A 21554-nucleotide genomic window follows, 5' to 3' on the forward strand; every position below is an offset into this window, starting at 1 on the left:
CATGTACGATAAGACAACCTAATGGAGATAAAAGTAAGTTGATTAGTCTTCAAGAACTAGGGTAGGGAGAAGACCGTAGAGTTGTGAGTTTAGATAGGTAGATATTTCTTCAACAAGGATCATAATGACATGAAGGTAGAGGTAGAAGAAATATTTGAAGGACTGCATGTATTGGAGTAAGTGAAAGAAAAAATTTAATACACCACAATTGTTGTGATTTTTAAGAAAATATGAAAAAGAGATACAAGCTGCAGTCTAGGACCATAGAAGTGCGTTAGTATTAAGTTCAAACTTCCATACTAGCATATCCTGATTAACTTAACCTTCATGAGTAATGCCAAATATAGCCTATAGTTTAGAATGTTAGTAGACATTAAGGTAAGTCATGATATGCATGTAGTTGGCCATTCATCAATTAGAAATAAATGGGATACAGAAACAGAAGAAATACCCAGGTCTTTTCACAGAATTTTGATTGCTATTTACACTCTGGTGGGATGACAAACTTCTGAATGCTTTCGTGAATTTAGCATCAAAGGTAAGCATAATCAGGTATGAATGTATTTGCAGGATTGTGTGTGATTCCCTATTTTTGCAGTACGAAAAGCCAGTTCTATACTCGCAGTGTCGCTCCTTATGATCTGTAATTTAATTACAGTGCGAGTCAACTGCACGAAATATCTCAGCAAACGCTCACACTGTAGCAACATTCGTAAATAGCTGGTGTTGCGTATGTGTGTGTAGCCTCTGACTTCTGGAATCCATTTTGGATGTCGGAAGTTGATGCAGTACAAGCAGGTCTAGGTTCTGGTATATCAAGAAAGGAAAGTGTGTGTGTGTGTGTGTGTGTGTGTGTGTGTGTGTCATACTACCATTCCTTCTCCGGCTACTGTTTCACTGGAGGCTGGAGAATATTATGTTCAAATATAATCATATCAGTAATGATGATAATGATAGAATGCCATAGAGTATAGCGTTACACGAAAATATTCAGAGCACTTTAAAAATGTAACATATGAAAATAAAATACAAGCCTTGACCCACCGCTGTCGTTACACCTACTGTATGATAATGCCTTGTTGTGTGTGAAGCTATTAGTTCTGATGCTGTATAAAACTGTTACTGGTCCATAAGGGATATGAAAGAAAAATGGCTTTTACTCATAATTTGTTGAAACGAACTGTTGAGAAGGTATGCCGATCAGAAAATCTTATACTTGCGGTAAACATAGAATCAAATCTAATTTCGCAAATCTCTTTATCTGGCTTTTCTACTCCGTCATATATATGGACTGACATGTCGCCGACTGCTGTTGATGATGTAGTATTATGTTGTTCTTAACACAGAAGTCATGTTGGTAGTTTTGTAGTTTATTTCATCGATATTCAACTGTGCAACAAACTCCCTCATGACGGAGAACTCCCAACATAAAACCTAACTTGATCTAGCATTCCAGGTTTTTACCTTAGTCCAGGAAAATGTAGAAACCTAACCTCAGACACACGCTCTCTAGTCATGTCATTGACCCGGTTGAAGACATCTTCACCTGGACGCGATTTTGAGATCGCATGTGCCGAAGTGACGGGTCAAGGCACTGTTAGAAACCTGGCTCCCTGGGTCACCATTTCCGAGGGATCTAGGGCCGTGACCACACTCACCTATCCCTTCCCTCTTTCACACACACACTCACACCAAGTTCCCACCCTTACGCTCATTCCCCTCCTCCCTCTCACCGCTTACTTTCCCTTACACCTCCTCCAACCACTCTCACTCACCACGTGCCCTGCATCAGCACGTACTACCTCACCACGTGCCCTGCATCAGCACGTACTACCTCACCACGTGCCCTGCCTCATTATGTATCCTACCTCAGCATGGACCATACCTTGTAATGTGCCCTGACTTACCATGTGCCCTACCCCACCACGTGTTCTGCCTCACCACGGACCGTATCTCACTGTGGACCATGCCTTATCGAATACCCTGACCCACCATGTGCCCTGCTTAACCACGTGCTCTGACTCAACATGAACCCTACCTCACCACGTGCTCTGCCTCACCACAAACCCTACCTCACCATGTACTCTGCCTCACCACGGACCCTACCTTATCACGGGCCTTGTCTCAACACGGACCTTAGTAACAACTCCACATATCCTACTTCACCATGCGCCCTGCCTTACCAAATTCCCTGCCTCACCATATACCATATAACACACATGCCTTACCTCAAACGTTACCCTGCCGCACCACGTGCCGTACCTCACCATGTCCCTTTCCTCATTACACGTTGTAATACGACATGATTTGCCTCACCACGGTCCCTACTCCTCTACGTATTTTCCCTCACCATGTGTCGCGCCTCCCCACATACCCGTCTCACGGTGCAGGGTACAGGGACCTGGTCCTCCCGCGGCGGTAGTGAAAGTGTAGTATAAAGCGAGGCGTTGGTCGGGGAGGAGCACAGTGTTGTGCGCGGAGCTAGCCAACATGGCAAGGTGGGCATCTCTCCTCCACACGGTCAGTGGCCTGTTCTTGTGTACTTTTCACCCTCCATGTTTTACACATCTGAATTATTGTAGATATGTAGTGACATGTTTTAGAGATATATACTCTCCCATACTGCTTGGTTAACTGCGGTTAGTGCAGAGGAGGATTATAATGTCTATGTTTAAAAGAATAATGTAGGTTTGTGTTCAGGTTAATTTGTCACGAGTCTTAGAAACATAAGCGTCACCTTGAAGGGAAACCGTTGTGTGAAATATCACCTTTGGTTTCCAAATTTAACAGACATTATACTTTTTACCTATCCTGTTACGATTATATGACCAGTGTTAAATTGTTATTCAAACACCTAACTATCAACCTTGTTTAGTAGGAGTAATTCACTACCGTCATTATCGTCAAACGCATCTTAGACGCACATATCGGCGAAAAATATTTAATTTCAGTTACTTCTATTTCTTTTTGCTTGTTTGTCGGAATCAGTTACCCGATTTTTATATTCTTTGTGTCATTTCTCTGCTCGGAAAACATAATTATTAGTTTTAATACGAATGATGAAATATATAGGACGTCAGACATTCGAAAACAAGAATTCTACGGTTTTTATAATCTTAGCATTAATGGTGCCAGTTCGTCACAATTACAGTCGATCCGATACATATGGTGCCGAAATGGGTCATTAATAATCCTGATACAACAAATACATTACAAGGAAAGCTTTACTTTATAAACATCTCGTGAAGTCGAGAGATTGCATGGCTGTGGCTGTCTATCCTGAGCGGCTGACATCACCACACCGTTCCGCGTGCTTTCTCGTAGCGCATTATGATTGAGAGTATATGAACGTATACGAAGAATATTAAAATTAGATTAAGCTGTGAGATTATTTTATGTTTGTCGTTGACTGCCAAGATAAGGCGGATATCACGAAATAACAGACGAGACTGTGCTGCCCTTAAATTTAAAGTCGCTTACGTTGGTCTTGGACCCTGTAGTATCATCTCTGAACACGCTGGTAACAGTGAAACATCACCGGTTAATACAGCACAATAACTGGTCACATTAGTGACAGTTCTGGTAACTATAGATCAATGATATACTTGTGTTACAACTCTGTTAACGCTTCAGCGTTATCACAGATCACACCGGTGACAATTCTGGTAACACTGCAGCATCACCAGCACTAATCAGTTCTTCACTTTGGAAACTGCATTGCTTAGGAAACCATGAAAGATCTCGGTTGAATACATATAAAGTATTTAAGGTTGCTCCTGGAATATTCAACCTGCAACGACCAGCTCTGACCATCACTTTTCTCATAACAATATCAGGAATAGTAACTGGATAATCATTGGTAAAAAACACAAAATACTTTCGTACAATTTATGGCGTCTCTCTACGCAATGATTCTTAAACAATGCACAGCTGACCATCGAACATTTCGTGCCGACGACTGTTTCCATTTCTATGTTATGATAGCGACTGTAAACATGAGAACTGTAATGTTCATAATAGCCATCTGAGGAGGACAGTATGGTGGGTGGTGCTGCGTGACAGATGGTAGACGAAGCAATATGTTACATTGCTCAACTGTTTCTGAAGAAATAATGGCGAAAATGATAATCTGGATGATTGCGCTCAACAGCAGCCTGACCATAAGTTGACAAATATGAAGCAAATTGTTATATTGATAAACAGATCTATCTAGTATTTTCTCGTATGCCCTACGTGCACTGGAAGAACTGAGGGTGCTCAAGTTATCACTCACCTTTTACGATGGATGTATCATAACGAGAGAAAAGAGAATGGAATAATCATGAAACAAAACTAAAGGAGACAGAACTTATCTCTACTGATATCGTCGACACCCAGTGTTCTTGAGACATCCAATGACGAGGATTAACAAACCACTTTAAAACTAGTCATATAACATGTCTAAAAAAAAAAATTGTGGTCGAGGCTACTGCACTATATGGATCCTCCTTCTGTCATGGCAAAGCAGACAGAATAATCTATAGTACTATTTCAGTTTGATCTCCATCTTTAACAGAACAAACGCGGTATTAATTTCATCTCACTGTTATATATCAGGGAAAATACTGATATTCCCTCCTTCACTAATGTAACATAAATACAGGGTAATTCGTACCTCCGCGCAACGTAGTTCGTACATGGCCGGCATCAACTGCGGATGCGTACCTTCCTCAACAGCTCTAATTATCATTTCTTGTCCAAAACAACCCAAAGAAAACAGTCTGCGTTCCACAGTAAGGCTTGAAACCTATCGACTGCCAGGGTCATTGATTTTAAGCAGTCAGTGCCAAGTTGTAATAGTAAAAACAATCTTGAACATCAAGGTGTTCAAGATAATGCTAAGACCATGCACACTCAGTCTGCATGAATATTGCCATTGTGCCACGGTTGGACTTTATTTTGAAATATATGATTTTATTACCACACTGTAAGATAAGTTTTTCTGAAAACATTCAATAGAATTCGAAATACTGTTTGTTTTTTCCATGAAGATCTACATATAAAAGGTACTTTCTGTCTATTAAGATAATAGAGATATAAATGCAGTAGTGTACCAGCGAGCACGAAATACATTGTCTAATCCAAGCCTCCCGGTAGCAGGGCTGCCAGCCTACCTGGCATGATTAGCGAGACGCTGAGAAAATGAGAACAATTATCTTCTGATCGTAAATTTGCTGATGTTTGTAGCCACAGGGGAGAGGAATGGACAACAGTGGGAACGGGGATGATGGCAGAGAGAACGAGAGCGTGAGAATATATATATATATATATATATATATATATATATATATATATATATATATATATATATATAAATGTCAAGCGAAAGGGCATGAATTTTACAATGAGCGACACGCGTAATACGTAACACCGCCGCGAAATCCCTACGGCACCATGTCATCCTGCCAGCCTGCCAGTTACTGTTGAAAGTCCCAGTTCCCAGAACAGTCAGTCATTATAGATAATTACTGTGAGATAAATATGGTGAAATAACGAATGCAATCGTTTCATCCACAGGAAGTTTAGCATATATATATATATATATATATATATATATATATATATATATATATATATATAAATATATATATATATATTAGTCACCCCGAGTGACTGGGTCGATATTAAAAATCCACCATACGGCGATGGGAAATAGATTTTTTTTCTATGAAATTAGCGCTCTAACACAACTGACAGTTTCTCCATTATGTCGCTTTCTCAGGCCTACTTATGGCTTCAGTGGTAATATGAGAATCGCAATTGCTATGATTATTATTTCTTTATATCAGGGTAGAGAAATTCGGAATCTTTACGGTACGTCCATAATTTGCTTTGGTGTGATAACCACACAAAGTTACGACTCACTCTGGAACATTTACGTATGAAGATCTGCTGATATTGCCTGTACTACCCATGTCTAGTGTAGGTCTATGTACATACATGTAGCCAAGGAGAGATCTCCAGACGGCACCGACGCGTCGGCTGTGTTGCCCACCAGCGTGTGACGACCAGGTAACACTGCTTCCTCCCTGACGCAATGTAATCTGTTCAGAATAGTGACAGGCTTTCTTTCGAGGCGTCGCGGATATGTAAGACAAAAATGCTGGGCATATTAGGGAAACCAATAACAAAAATTTTCTTAAAACTTGGAATCCTTTTAACATCCTTTTCATCCTCCCCTCGGGGTAGGTCCATAAAATGGGATCTGGCTTAGGCTAGCACATATATTGCAAGCGGTCACAGTAGTGCGCGTGAACTGGTATATATATATATATATATATATATATATATATATATATATATATATATATATATATATATATATATATATCATTGATAAGATGGCCTTGATTAAGGATTCAGTTCCCCGCTCCGTCTCGGCTAACAAAGAGTTGTGTCACTTGGTGTACATCTGAGCAATTCCGTAATCATTTCTGCGCTTATTTCGTAAAAGTCTTTCCTACACAGATGCGAGCTAAGAGGTCGTATGTACTTAATCCACCCTATGTAAACGTCATGATCAAACAGATGGTAATAGTTCAAACTTTTCAGTAAAATGGGAATAGATAATAAGAGGAACTGAGCTGCTATGGTCGCGAGAGCCAACATAGACTTCCAAAACAACGTTGCCCAAATCTCGAACGCACGGCAAACCTTGGAAGTTTACTGACTATTCACAGGAACAGACATATATATATATATATATATATATATATATATATATATATATATATATATATATATATATATATATCCCTGGGGATAGGGGAGAAAGAATACTTCCCACGTATTCCCTGCGTGTCGTAGAAGGCGACTAAAAGGGAAGGGAGCGGGAGGCTGGAAATCCTCCCCTCTCCTTTTTTTTTTTTCCCGAAAGAAACAGAGAAGGGGGCCAGATGAGGATATTCCCTCAAAGGCCCAGTCCTCATCCTCTATTCTTAACGCTACCTCGCTAATGCGGGAAATGGCGATTAGTATAAAAAAATATATATATACATATATATATATATATATATATATATATATATATATATATATATAGTAAACTATCAACTTGTCAGGCTGTCTAGATATAGTGTATACGACCTGCAGCTATGTGTACGTACGGAAATTGCACAACAGTTGACTTTTACAGGAGCAAGACGCAATTTTCTCCTCACACCACATTCCCCCACACATGATACACAACCACACTCCTTCACACAAACACAGCGACAGAGCGCGCCCAACACCCAAACCCCTACACTAAGGGATGATACTGCTAATACGGGTAGCATACAGAACATAAAATAAGTATGACAGTTGAAAACTTCCAAGATATGGGTTAACACGAGTGTATAACTCCCTCTCCGTACAGCACAAATAAGGTAATTACACATCGTGCACCTATATCAACACACCCAACAATCTCTCATAGCAGTACACGCACCGTCAACACCACACACACCCTCACACTCTCAAAAACCTACAGACCAACACTCGCACCTTAAGTTGCACACAGACATACCAGCGTCACACTTTCACTGCCTCCCACTACCCTCAAGTCACAATCTTCCCTTTCCTAAGTCTCCTCTAGTCGTCTGGGTGGTTGTTATAAACCCCTGTAGCTAGGTTCGTGTTCGCCATTAGTCCCTGAACTATGTAATCAAATCGATGGTTGTTATAAACCTCTATAGCTGCCTGGGTGATAAACTGTATTGACAAGAACCTGTAGTCGTCTGCGTGATTGTTGTTAACCTCAGTAGTCGACAGGAGATCTGTTGAAAACCAGTAATCATTTGGCTCGTTATTAAGAATTTTTGTAATCGTGTGAACGGTATATATCAACCGTTGAAGCTGTCCAGATACTCGTTATGAAAATCCATTGTCGCCGGTCAGATCTTTAAATATCAACGAGGCGTAGTCCTTTCCCAAGAACTGACCACACAACTGGCCTTTACGACAAAAAATATCACATGCAATTGGAGTTATCTTGGACGGTCACTGACAACCAGATGACAGTATGACACGTTCAGTATTGTGGTCGGAAGCAAATGAAGGGGTCATAACTGGTTTAATCCAAAACGCCTTCCGGGGATCATTGAAATACATGGTATACCATGACAGGAACGTCATGCCTTTAGCGATAGACGGGTGTGGGTTGTCTAATCGAAACGAAATGAAATAAATGATAGTTGGTAAAATTACTGGCCCGATTTTCCTGATATCTTATACACAGGTGATAGAACTCTCAAATTAAATTGAATAGGTTTTAAATAGTAAACATTTCCTACCGAATCTACGATCTCCCTTGGCGGCGCAATAGTATACGGTCCCTGGGCAGCCAGCGTCATTCAGAGAAGCTTCCTCACAATGGCTATCGAACTTTTGAACATAACCTACTCCCTTACTGCCACAACCTACTCGGGTTATGTTGGTTTAAATGAGTCAGAAAAACGGCACTGCTGACAATACTGACTCTAAATAAAAAAAAAAAGAGAGGATGATAATCAACTGCACCAAAACACTACAAGGACAACTTGTCTTCAGCAAATCAATTTTTCAATTTACTATTCCCTACATGCGTTTATATTTCAGGCCATAATGGATGATACTGGAAATGTGATAGAGATCAAGTGGATCATCGTCGTGGTCACCTTGATGCCGAAGCATCATCATGCGGCCAACATCGAGGGCCTCAGTGCGACTAGGCTCACGCGTCCGTGCAAAAACTCGCATCATTCCTGTTACTCAAGCTTTATAGACGTAGAAAGTTCAAACAGCCTGGATTCCAGTTCTGTGATTAGCTTTCCTTTCTCAGAGTCTGGTGGAGGAATATGAAGACTCTGCTTCCTTGTGTTCCACCAATGTCATTCAGTTTGGTGAGCCGCAGTTGTTCGATGATCGGCCTGCTAGACTAGCGCAGCGCAGATTTACTCGCAAAAAGCTTTGCAAGATCTTCAAAATAAAAAAAAAAGGTGAAACTGAATTAGGGTCATCCTTGAAAGAGATCTTAACACCAGAGCTCGCTCAAATTACCGTAAACTCAGCGGTATTATTAAAGCCTCCTTAACTTGCGTGTGTGCACCACCAGTGTCGGCCTGGGCAGTCAGCTCTCAACCAAACTCAGGGGTCCATCCTCCCCGAGGGAGTGGTCGACAAATGGGTACCTGGCGCAGGCTATGGTATATGATTATTATAGGATGCCTCTACAGCGAAAATGAGACGGATATAATAGAACATACCATTGCCCATGCCATCTCGAATATATATATATATATATATATATATGTTTCATACTATTCGCCATTTCCCGCGTTAGCGAGGTAGCTTTAGGAACAGAGGACTGAGCCTTTGAGGGAAATCCCCACTTGGCCCCCTTCTCTGTTCCTTCCTTTGGAAAATTAAAAACGAGAGGGGAGGATTTCCAGCCCGCTCCCTTCCCTTTTAGTCGCCTTCTACGACAAGCATGGAATACGTGGGAAGTATTCTTTCTCCCCTATCCCCAGGAATGATATATATATATATATATATATATATATATATATATATATATATATATATATATATATATATATATATATATATATATTCCTGAGTCAAGGTTTATCTAAACGTGCAGTACTGGTGTGTTTACTTCATGACGACGAGTTCTGTATACCATGAACGTAAGTAAGGCTGCATGACGAGGCTGTCATTTGATACATTCAAGTGTCTAGTCTGCAGTGGAGGAGCAGGACAGTGCTTTATCGAATCAGAAATTATCCTAACGTATAACTATTAACATCTACTGTAAACAATCATGATAAAGAGTATGACGACGACATGTATGTATATAATCAAAACAAACGTTGCATACAGAGTGTATTACTTAATACAGTATGGACTACATGTATCAGTAATGACGTAGGAGAGAACAGAGAACAATTGGAAAGATATCTACATGCGGTAGTGGGAGAGGATCCCTGGAACGCAACCAATAAACATATAAACGATATAATCTACGCGGAATAAACTCTTTAATCACATCCAGCTATTATAAGCATTAATTCGATATTGCAACATACAGGCCAGAACGTTCACCTTCCTCAGAACTTTCGAATAATGAATTAATTACCTTGATCCTGTGAAAGATATATGCTTTCGAGTAGATGACTCGATGTATAATTTAGAAAAACATTCTATAAACAGGAGAAAGCGCCATTTCGTCTGAATTAAAAAATAAAAAATGAAGAGAAAACTTTAAGTATCACTTGGCAGTCCAGTTATGTGGGCGACGTATAACATTTTCTGAACCTGGACCAGGCTGTCCAGCGTCTGAGAGGAGAATGAAAGTCGCTCCTCCCAAGGGTATGGAAAGGCAGGAGCGGAGTGAGGCCTAGCTGTGCGTACTGTATGATGTACTAACTTACATTCTTTTTCTTCGTCTTAACTATATTGTCGCACGAGTGAAGCGCCTACTATCACAAACACAACAGGAAGTTTTGCTTTGTGATATAGTTTTTATGATTTTCTCTCGTGTTGTCATACCCAACGAACTTTTCTGAATATCGCTTCCTTTTGAAGAAAAAGTAAAGGAAAATTCTCGGACCACGCGCAGAAAACCCACACAATCAAAGCTAAAAATAATTTCGAAATGCATCATAAGATCATGATAGGGAATCCGATAATGATAACTACATAGGATCCGATACGATCGTCAGAAGGATAAGGAAGATAATTTTTCTTCATTTAAGGAACTATCAACAACTGTTGTGTGGACCGCCATAGATCATGATCACCTCGCACTAACTACACCTTAACACTTTGCCGCCAAACCTCAGGACATAAAAGTGAAAGGGAATAACTTTCACATGCTTATCAGAAGCGCTCAAGTTGACACCCTCGCAAGGTAGGTAGGTGGGGTTCCTGCCATGCCCACCTCTCACATTCAGCTGCTCCCATACCTAACTCTTAATGTTGTTATAGCTATGATAATGATTATTATTATTATTATTATTATTATCATCATTATTATTATTATTATTGTCATTATCATACACTTTCGCCATTTTACGAGTTATCATTATCATCTAAGCCATTATTTTTCTTTTTCATTATCAGTACTATGTTTTTTTTCACAATTGTTCACCATTTCTCGTGTCAGCGAAGTAGCGCTGTTTATATAAACAGACCAATAAAAGGCCATATTTGCTCAAATCTATTATCCAGAATACCCTTCCGCCGTGTCCACTGGCTGCTATGTATACCTTGGTTCAGTCCACTGAAAGCACGTCTCCGCCTTTATACTTCATCTTCCAATTAACGCACCGAGCTATCAAAATCATATTCGCCCCATTCCTTCATTTTCAATTGGTTCTCCCACTATCATCATTATCACTACTATCATTAACCGCGCTCACAACTGGCAATAACTGACTCCGCATTCTTGGTCGCCATGGTCAACCTTGTATCTATCCTCTACGACCTCAGATTTCCCTGGTTCTTGGCCTAACCTTACACCATCATTGTCAAACTTTCCTCAGCTAAGACCCAATCATTTCCACCCTGGTTGCCTCACGCGTTTTTCAGCGCTTGCCTGCGGGCCTGCAGCTGGCTAGTTATGAGCTGTTCTGCAGGACGTGTTTTAGTCTTGCCCGAGTTTCAGCACCGCCTGAAGTGTAATGATACACGATCAGAGGATTGATACTGCGACGAGATGTGCGTGTGTCGCCATTACTATTATTTACGTCACGACTCTAGAGCATCTAGGATTTCACTGCGTGAGAGTAGTGGGTCAATATCACTATGCTAGTTTCTACTCGTACATCTACTGCTTTCTTAACCAATGCCCATCATGATGATCCTTCACGTAAAGATTGTACCCTACAACACAATAAACATTATCAAATCTAAAATGATATTACGCATTAACATCTTAAAGACGACGTTACGAACACTGGGTATAATAACTTGGCCTTTGACCCGATTCTCAAGTCAGGTCACACGTCATACCATCATGCGTTAGGGGTCATACCGTAGTGCTTATTGGGTTAAGAAACAGCTTTCTGTAAACCTCTATTTACACTCCCTTCTCAACAAAGCTTCCTGGGTAAAAGTAAACTTTTTCACGATATTGCTAATCATCCAATGTTCTCAAGTTCCTGAATTCGTAAGAAATTGATGAAGATGACTTTCACATCAGGCGCACAGATCATCATCGGTGAGTCAGTCAATAATCGAATTCTTACTCTTGTAAACCTGTTTGCAACCCTGGTGGACTGCTGTAGAAGGCTGGCGTTGTAACAATATATATATATATATATATATATATATATATATATATATATATATATATATATATATATGTGTGTGTGTGTGTGTGTGTTTAGAGAATTTGGCTGTCATGTGAGCCGTCCGTCCTGTTATGTAACAAGGATTCTGTACTCTCACTGGTGGAAGAGGGAAGGAGGGATGGGAGCTGGTAAAAATGCACAGTACTTATAAAACTTGGTCGTTCGTCTTCCATCATGACCAACAGCCTCCTCACTACACCACCTGTACTGCTCCTTCAGCTCTGCCTCATCCAAACCCACCTCCTCCTCCACCCAGTTGTTCCTGGTGACCCGACTTCCTCCACTGATGGTGCTACGGTGACCTGCCTCTCCTGAAGTGGTGCTGGAGTGACTCGGCTGTGCCATCCTTGGTTAAGATATATAGTGGCCTTCGCCACTGGTGGTGAAGCTGTACAGTGACTTGCAGTTTATAAAGCCATATAGTTCCCGAGTCTGCCGTGGGCTGCTTGATGAGGCTGTATGACGGTCACAACACTTGTCACATCCATACACGAGGGAAGATGGGGTGGTTAATTCTGAGAAAGAAAAGGGAAAGTGGAGGGATGGAACATAGGGCTGGAAGTGGGCGCTTCTCAGAAAGTGCGTCCGCAGGTCAGCAGCTCCACTCAACCACGACAGCCGCTACTCTGAGGTAGCCACGGGGCATTCCTTGCTCACTGACCTGCACTCCGCCACGGCTCTGCAAGTCCTTGTGACGTGTGTAGTGCGTGTCCTACGTCGTAACAACAGCGTCCTTGATATACGTTTTGCTCATTTCCCTAAAGCGTCCCACAGAACATCATGAATAGAAATGGTGATGCACGAAACCTCCTGGTGAGGTACGAGGGTAACGAGATGTTCTGGGTGCGCGTCGCACTAATCACCACATAGGTCATGGTCATCTGCTGGGTGATGATTACGACTGTACCATGAGGAAGGGAAGGGCCGAGGTACGCGTTACCAGGCGGGTTGGTACCACAAGGTACAGTACCGCCCGTCTCGGAGGAGAAAAATGGAGACGAGGGTTGTGGGTTTTATCCTGATTACCAATGTTTATCATTTGAGTTAACAGTGTGGTGGCGAGATGAGTCTACAGGTTCTCTCTCTCTTCATCAAACCAAATCCCTCAACTTCGTCAGCAACGATTGTCTCCTGCAGTCACAGTTCTCACAAGTGTACCTGTCTACAAGGGGTGGTTGTGGACGTCGTTGCTTTTCTCACTGTGGTGGCGGCTGTGGCTACCTCTCACTAATCGACCTCTTTCACTGTGGTAAGGACTTTGTATAGTACTGTGGAGTACACTTGACTGACCTCCTCCCATTTCTTGCTTCCAGAAGGTGGCTCTCGTTTACAACTTTCTTGTGAATGATTCTGAAGTTTATAGAAACTAACTCTGAAAGCCAGCCACCAATGATGGAACAATTCATCCGGTATGTTTATATCAAAATATATCTTGTATTGCAAGCCTCGACTCAACTGTATGTATCTAACAATTGCTATGCGACATTCTATGACGAGCTTCAATAAACTTCTTGTTAATGAAATAATCGGATACCAAACTTCTGACATGACTTTTGTGGGTGTACAGTTTGCTTTTTCTAACACCTTTAAATTCACTTGAATTGAAACGCTTTTTTGTATCCTTCTCTGTTGACACTTAAAAAAATAGTCTTTGCACTTTTGTCCACATACACTCGAATTTCACATGTACAATATCTATCTATCTGTCTATTGACTTATTACAAGAGGCTAACGTATCAGTTTACTGCTGGGTTCCCCAGTGCTCACTAGTTCTAATGCTTGTAGGAGGGTTTGTTGTGGGCGATGACACCTCACCCGTCAGATCAAGCACACCGCTGGGTCTTTTCGAACGCGTTAGTTGCAAAGATGATGATGAAATAGTTTTGGGCGAAAGTAGAAAAGGAAATAGACAATCTAAGGAGGAAAGTCTGTAAAACTTTTAACTACGGACACACAAATGACGTCACACATAAATAATTGCTATAAAGACCTCGTTGATATATCATATATCCATCGTCATGTGAGAGGCCTGCTGTATTATGTACTGGAGTGTTGTGTGAGGTTCTCCACTGGCTATTGACACATTTTTTCTTGCTTCATCTTCCCAAAACATCAGTTGGATAATCGTCGCTCATGGTGAGTGTTTGCGCTGTGGAGAGAGTCGTTGGGGGACGAGTCTGGTGATTTTGGAAACCATCATATAATCTGGTTTGGTTTCTAAAACTAGAATAAGTGCGGACACCGCCATGCTTCCTGCACCTTAACTTTCTAACTCTCACCAGTTCCTTCAGTGCTTTCTATCACTTACTCTGGACCTTCCAGTTCTCGCCAGATGTGACTTGGTCGTCGTGTGGGAGACAAGATTCTCCAGGTACCTGAGGATCGTCAGGTTCAACCTCCCGAACCTGATCGTCACACGTGTTGCAACGTAACCCCACAACCTCCTACAGGTCAATACAGGAGCGCCATTGTCTCTTAATGTAAAACATTATAGTACTTAAACATTATCATCCCTGCTTTCTTGCAGTGTCGTCGCGTCGTCCAGTGTTCTCTCTCCCTACCAGGTGCGGTCTGGTAGCGTCGTCCAGTGTTCTCTCTTCCTACCAGGTGCGATCTGGTAGCGTCATCCAGTATTCTCTCCTATTACGTATAACTGGTTCGCTTTCCTGACGGCTCTCCTCACATGCCGTTCTGGGGTCATATTCAACATGATACCAACCCCAGCCAGTGCTTGCTACCTCATTACTGACAACCCCAAAGACAACGAAAAACAACTGGGTTGGTTGCAACCTCACCCTTATGCACGAGACTCGAACCTTGGCTCGTACGTGTCGCTGGTGTGCGTCCACGTTCATCACTGCGAGTGTTTGGATGTAATACAATTCCCACATGTGGGAAGACAATTTCTTTATTACAACATTCAACTTATCAAACAGCCGTAGCGGTCTTGTGTGTGCACTAGTGCAGGAAAAGGATTACTGTGTCGTCTGTCTTCCCACGGTGTGACGGTAGCGACTCGCGTGACAACCGCTATCTGTTGAGCGTAAGCGGCACTAACCTAGCAGCCTCCACACTAACCTAGCAGCCTCCACACTAACCTAGCAGCCTCCACACTAACCTAGCAGCCTGCACACTAACCTAACAGCCTCCAAGCTAACCTAGCAGCCTCCACACTAGCCTAACAGTCTCCACGCTAACCTAGCAGCCTCCACGCTAACCTAGCAGCTTCCACACAACTATGCCGACGAGAACATGACGCTTCCCCGGGTTAAATGGTCGCTATGGGAAACGTTACATCATACGTTTGAGGACTATAACAGGAGCATTATCAAGTAACGGTTAGCGTTATTGACCATGTAGGTCCTGTAATGATTACAGGATTAAAAATGATTCATATATCGTATCTGTCGGCAAGAGGAAAAACAGACATGTAAGACAACGATGAGAAAAACTAGACACTGAAACCTGGAGAAGAGTGCAGATATGGAACACCCTTGGTTCCCATGGAGACTAAGACCACTTTGAGAAGTTCCAACCATCCATCGATGTACTACATAATGAACCATGGCTCAGCGCTGCTCATTCCTTTTACCGGATTAAATAGGAACAGCATCACTACACACACACACACCTTTGAAGCGGGAGTATAAAAAAGTCACACAAAATACGTTGTCAGTAAAACAAAACATGTCTGAAACTACACCTGACACCCGTCTCATACACCTGTGTACTCGGTCACACTTATTTCCCTTTCAAATTATTCCTTCCCCTGTCCCACCTTTCCTTCCTCTCTAACTAGCATCTTAAAAAGCGGTTAGTGTTACATTTTGCCTGCCACAATCTTTATCAATAAAATTTCATTTAACGATGTCATCCATCTTGACCGGCCTCATCTATAATTATGTGAACCTCGGAAAACTATGAAGTTAGTCACTGTTCAAACTGCGAGCAAGCAGTTTGTACACAGTCAACCCGGGAATTTCCCCTTCTCTGACGTGTATTCATAACGTCGTGTGAACAAGTTGAACGACTTATTCTAAGTTCATCATAACACATTTCCTATGTTTAGTCTTCAAAGTTTCCTCAGAGGCGACTCCATTACCATATTACTTCACCATGTTTTCTATGTCACTATTAACCCTCGTCTCCGTACCACAGGTCTCTGCAGTGATAGTTGTCGTGACGGCGGATGTGTCGCCAGACGTGACCTTACCCAGGGACCTGATCACACACGACCCGTTACGTAGCCTAGTCAAGTCTGACGCCTCACCGGTCGACGGCGACAGTATTTTCAAAGACAACGTCGTTCCCGCCCGCCTCGTCTCCAAGAGCTCACATTCCATCAAGCCTGACGGACAGCTGCTCGTCCACTCCCCTGTCGACCTCCCGTCCACTCATGGCAAGGACGGTCACGTCACCCAGATCGTTGAGCAGCTTGCCCCCCATCACATAAACCTTCCTGCCATCAACATCATCGACCCCCCTGGCGTCCACGCCGCCCCCCAGCACGCAGGGCAACCTGGCGTCCATGCCGCCTCCCAGCAACAAGGCCATAATGTCGTCCATGCCGCCCCCCAGCACGCAGGGCAGCCTGGCGTCCATGCTGCCCCCCAGCAGCAAGGCCCTAATGTCGTCCATGCTGCCCCCCAGCAACCAGGTCATAATGTCGTCCATGCCGCCCCTGACCACGCAGGCCATCCTGGCATCCACGCCGCCCTACAGCACGCAGGGCAACATGTCCCCCACGATGTGAACCAGCCTGCCATCAACATCATCGACCCCCCAGATATTCATCTCCCTCCCGAGCAGGCAAGCCATGTCGTCAGTCCCGCACCCCAGCACGTAAGTCACCCTGGCATCACCATTATCGACCCCCCTGCACCCCCCCAGCACGTGGACCACTCTGCTATCAACGTCATCGATCCTCCTGCAGTCCATCAAGCCCCTAGTCCCGCAGACCACCCTGCCGCTCATCCCTCACCCCAGCCCTTCATTCACCCTGCTGGCCAACCAGCCCCTCAGCCCTTCATTCACCCTGCCGGCCATCCCGCTCCCGACCCTGCCGCTCACTCCGCCCCTCAGTCCTTCCCTCACCCTACCGGCCCTCCGCAACCGGACCTGCCGCTCTCCAGCCTGCACCAGCTGGGATACAATCCTTTCGTCTACAAACATCCGTACCCGGAGTCAGGCGGCCACTTTCCCAAAGACGGGTAGGTTCCTCGTTAACAACATTTACTCCCACTCCTCTGGAAACAGCTCTAATTTCACTGTTGGTTGATGCCGTAACAACGGTATCTGCTCAGATTTTCAGCAGTAACAATTGTAATTGCTCATATTTTCAACAACAGTAAGTGGTCATATTTTATGAGTAACAACAGTAAGTGGTCACATTTTCAGAAATACGTTAGTTAATTAATCTATGGTATTTACCTACTTAATCTATACTAACAACAATAATGTTCTATAATGTTAATATATTTTCTTTCCCAGCTTCCCACAGCAATGAATTTCTAAATAATAATCGATGTTATGCTGGTTGCCTTAACACTACACACACGTCAGGTGTCGCTTCTGTGATGACTTAACAACCTACCAAGTATCAAATGATTTAACATGTGTACCTACATATCTACTTGTTTCTGGTAATATCAGAGTCTCTCCTGCGGTGATGTGGAATTTCGATGTGATGATCATGATCATTTAATTCTAAATTCAGTTAGAAAAATGAATCAAAACCTTTCACAGCACCATAACACTATTGTCAGGTTAAACTATGAATTAACACATCACAGAATGGCTGTCATATCTCAAAGTTTGGGTTATTTGCAACTAATAAGAGAGAGCAACGGACATCTTTACCACTCAGAAACGAGTGGTAAACATGGCTCCTCCGCCAACGATCATTGCTACACACACAACCTACGTATCTATAGCTAACTAGAGTTCCATACCTCGTTCACGGCAGTAATGTTACGCTCCCAAGCTCAGTATATCCAGCCAACGTCCACAGGAAATACAGAAACGATCACAAATCACTGTCACTCCTCCGTCAACAAAGCAGCAGCTATCGATAGCACGTCACACACCCGACTCAGTTCCGTAGGTTCAGAATGACAGTTCGACTCCTTATAATGAAGCATCGAACCTCAAGTGATGTGAACCAGCTTGGGTGAAAACTGGGTCCGGACTGGTCGAAGTAGTTTCATTCTAGATTATACTAATTTGTTTCACAGCTCCAATGACAAAGGAACATCTGAAATTAGATTACATATTGTTCTAGTGAGGATAAAGTGTTGCAAGAGTGAACATAAATAGGATTGACTGGATTTCAAATTTACCGCCACAACACCACTGTCATCAGAAAAGGTGGAGCCATCTAGTGGTCAAAGTTGAAACCTTATATACACTATGATCTTTATGATTATTATTATTATTATTATTATCATTATTATTTTATCATTATCACATGACCACAGGAGCTTCTGCAGTTCCAGCTGCGCTACACTCGGCAGCAGAGACAAGATGGAATTTTTTCATGTAAGCCTCGTCAAAGCTGACTATTCACTCCCGGTGTACCATCAAGTGGGCGGAGTCCGGTAACACCCACCAGACACCACAGTTCGCCTGCCTTGTGTTACATCGCGAGTGAAAAATCACTTTCGTCGAGGCTGTATCACTGCTTGTTGACGAAAGGGATCACACTGTTGTTGAAGAACTTCTCACTTGAAAGGAGTCCATATTTCCCTGCTAAAGGAAGTAGCGCAGCCATGAAGCTGCAGGAGTTCCTGGAAAAGGGATCCTGGAGTCCAATCAGCACTGTCATAAGAAGGTGGTCCTGGTCAAATCATAAATGATACATGAAATTTAATGAACCTACCGTGTTCCATGATGCATAAATCGCACTTCCTATCTGTGCAATGCCTCCCTTTCCATGGTTTACCTTACATGATTATCCTACAGTTTTCCCACCATGCAATAGAGTCATGCAATCCGTCATCACATGATGTAAGACGAGCGGCTAACTTGATCTGTCAGCTGGGCATGTCATGACCACTTGTCTTTGCCTTTATATACGTCTTTGCTTGCTGCCTTAATGTAAAATTATTCTATTACTAATTTCTTGCTATCTGTAATACCAAGTCAGATCTCTTAAGTTACTGTACAAAGCAACCAGGCTACAGACAGGTCCTGAATATGGTGGAGGAGCAGTGAAGATGTAATGTGCCATTCATAATGATATTTCGCTAGATCATATAAAGGATTTCAAGTGATTCTTCTCTCGTTGAACTAATTCTTACCATGTTAAGAGATGTTGAATAAGCTCTATTGGTAACTGTTGTTTTGAGAATAGTCATAATTCTTTGTTTGTGATCTACCACAGGTACAATGTGGTGGAGGAGCTTGATGGCCTACACGGCGGCAGCACCACACCACATTTCCCCAGTGACGGATATGACCTCGACCCGTACTTCGACAACTTCCCCGGCTTCGGCTACTTCAGTTCTGTGCCTAACTATGACGACCAGCACGGTCTTGTTCGTGGGTTGGATCATAACCAGCACCTTCAGAGTCGCACTCAGAGGGTGATCGATAATGGTCCTCCTCTGAGTCGTGGGGATGTAGAGGACGAGTCTTACCGGAAACACATCCCGAGGCAAGACAAGTCCCTGGATGCATCGCTGATTATAGAGGAAAACACTGCAGTCCAAAAGCCTCCACTCTTGAGTCGCGTCCCTCGAAAGGTACCCACTGCTGCACGTTTCATGACCTCACCAGGTGAACCAAATCTTCCACAAGACCGCGTAGCTAGCAACAAACCAGAGTACCTGTAAACAGTGGTGTCCATACCTGGTCAGGTATGATGATGGCTTCAAGACCCACAGGTCTCTTTTTGAAGACTAACTGAACAAGAAGGCCAATAGTATCCATTCCAACTGTCGGTCCCTCTAGGGGTGTCAAACACCCGAAGACCATAGGTGTGTCACCTAGATATTGTTATTGTCTTTCGCTGTACATAATTAGCTATCATATCTACTCCAGAGGGATCATGTAATCCAGCAGACCTACGCCACACGGTGGTAATTCCTGAAAGATGTTGGTGTGTCCTGCTCTGGTGCATCTACTTTATCTGACACTAACCAAAACACCGGCTCCTTTGCTTATGATATGCGTTTAGATATTTATTATTCTAACCTCAGGTGCTCTGTATCCTTATAGGGAACTCTGAGAATTAGTGTTCTCATTACTGCCTAGTCCAATATATGGAGACACCTAGAACATGGGAGGAGAGTGAGGGAAACGGGAGATGAGAAAAAGTCACTTATCACTTAGGACACAGATGTGTGCTGTAATGTACTTGCAAGAACCATTCATACTTATCAACAAGACAGAAGTCAAATCATATTTTACATCACTCCATAACTTTCATATGTGAAAATCTTATTGCTTCATCCGATCCGTCCCTGCCAGAATATGACCTTGGTCAAAACCAAATATAAAAGTGCCATTTGGACGTAATGTTGGTGATGATAGTGATGGAAACAATCAGAACAGAATCAACATTAGTCATTGAAAGTAGTTCTGTCTCAACTTCTCTGACAACCATGTTGAGTGTGGTCATACTTCCAGTGGGAGTCTCACTAGGTGTTAAGCTTTTCATGTGCTGTAGGGATAATAGATATATTTTTATATGATCTTTAGAAATAAGTAAACGTTCCACAATATTAATATCTTCGTTTAGTACATCCCCAAACTTATATTGTCTGTGGTATCCGTCGTTTTGTCTGCAGGAAGAGAGGAACAGTTGTGTTACAACCGACCATGACTACAGTCTGAAGAATCACCAGTTGGTCGTACAGAAATACAACGTGGCAAAGTATTGATGAATAGTAGAATAATGTATCAAATATCCTTGTTCATAGCTTCAATGATAATCATATACTATAATGTGTGGACAGCACAACTGCTTGATTGATAAGCCGAGGTTTTCTACAGCAGCTGCGAGATGCACCTGAAGACGGTGTTGTGAATGTCCACCTCCTGCTGGTGCTGCCATCATTAATTAGGTCTCTGAAAAGGTTGCCGCATCTCCCTAGAGGAACGCGGGATCTGCGCACACCATGAGAGTGGCGATCACTAGGGTGACTTACGGATGGATTCGTTGTTAAGATGGCGTGTTGTCTGAATGAATCCTACCACCAT

At 42.7% G+C, this 21554-nt stretch overlaps 1 protein-coding gene across 1 annotated transcript; it reads left to right on the forward strand.

Annotated features, from left to right (window-relative positions):
• The first annotated feature begins 2412 nt into the window (after window positions 1-2412).
• LOC139747000 (uncharacterized) lies at window positions 2413-21080 on the forward strand. The gene is made up of 3 exons (XM_071658717.1): window positions 2413-2520; window positions 16512-17563; window positions 19735-21080. The coding sequence occupies exons 1-3, from the start codon at window positions 2491-2493 to the stop codon at window positions 20183-20185; spliced, it is 1533 nt and encodes a 510-aa protein (XP_071514818.1). The 5' UTR covers window positions 2413-2490; the 3' UTR covers window positions 20186-21080.
• The last annotated feature ends 474 nt before the right edge of the window (window positions 21081-21554 follow it).

Source organism: Panulirus ornatus, chromosome 67, assembly GCF_036320965.1.
Source record: "Panulirus ornatus isolate Po-2019 chromosome 67, ASM3632096v1, whole genome shotgun sequence".
NCBI classification, from domain to species: domain Eukaryota; kingdom Metazoa; phylum Arthropoda; class Malacostraca; order Decapoda; family Palinuridae; genus Panulirus; species Panulirus ornatus.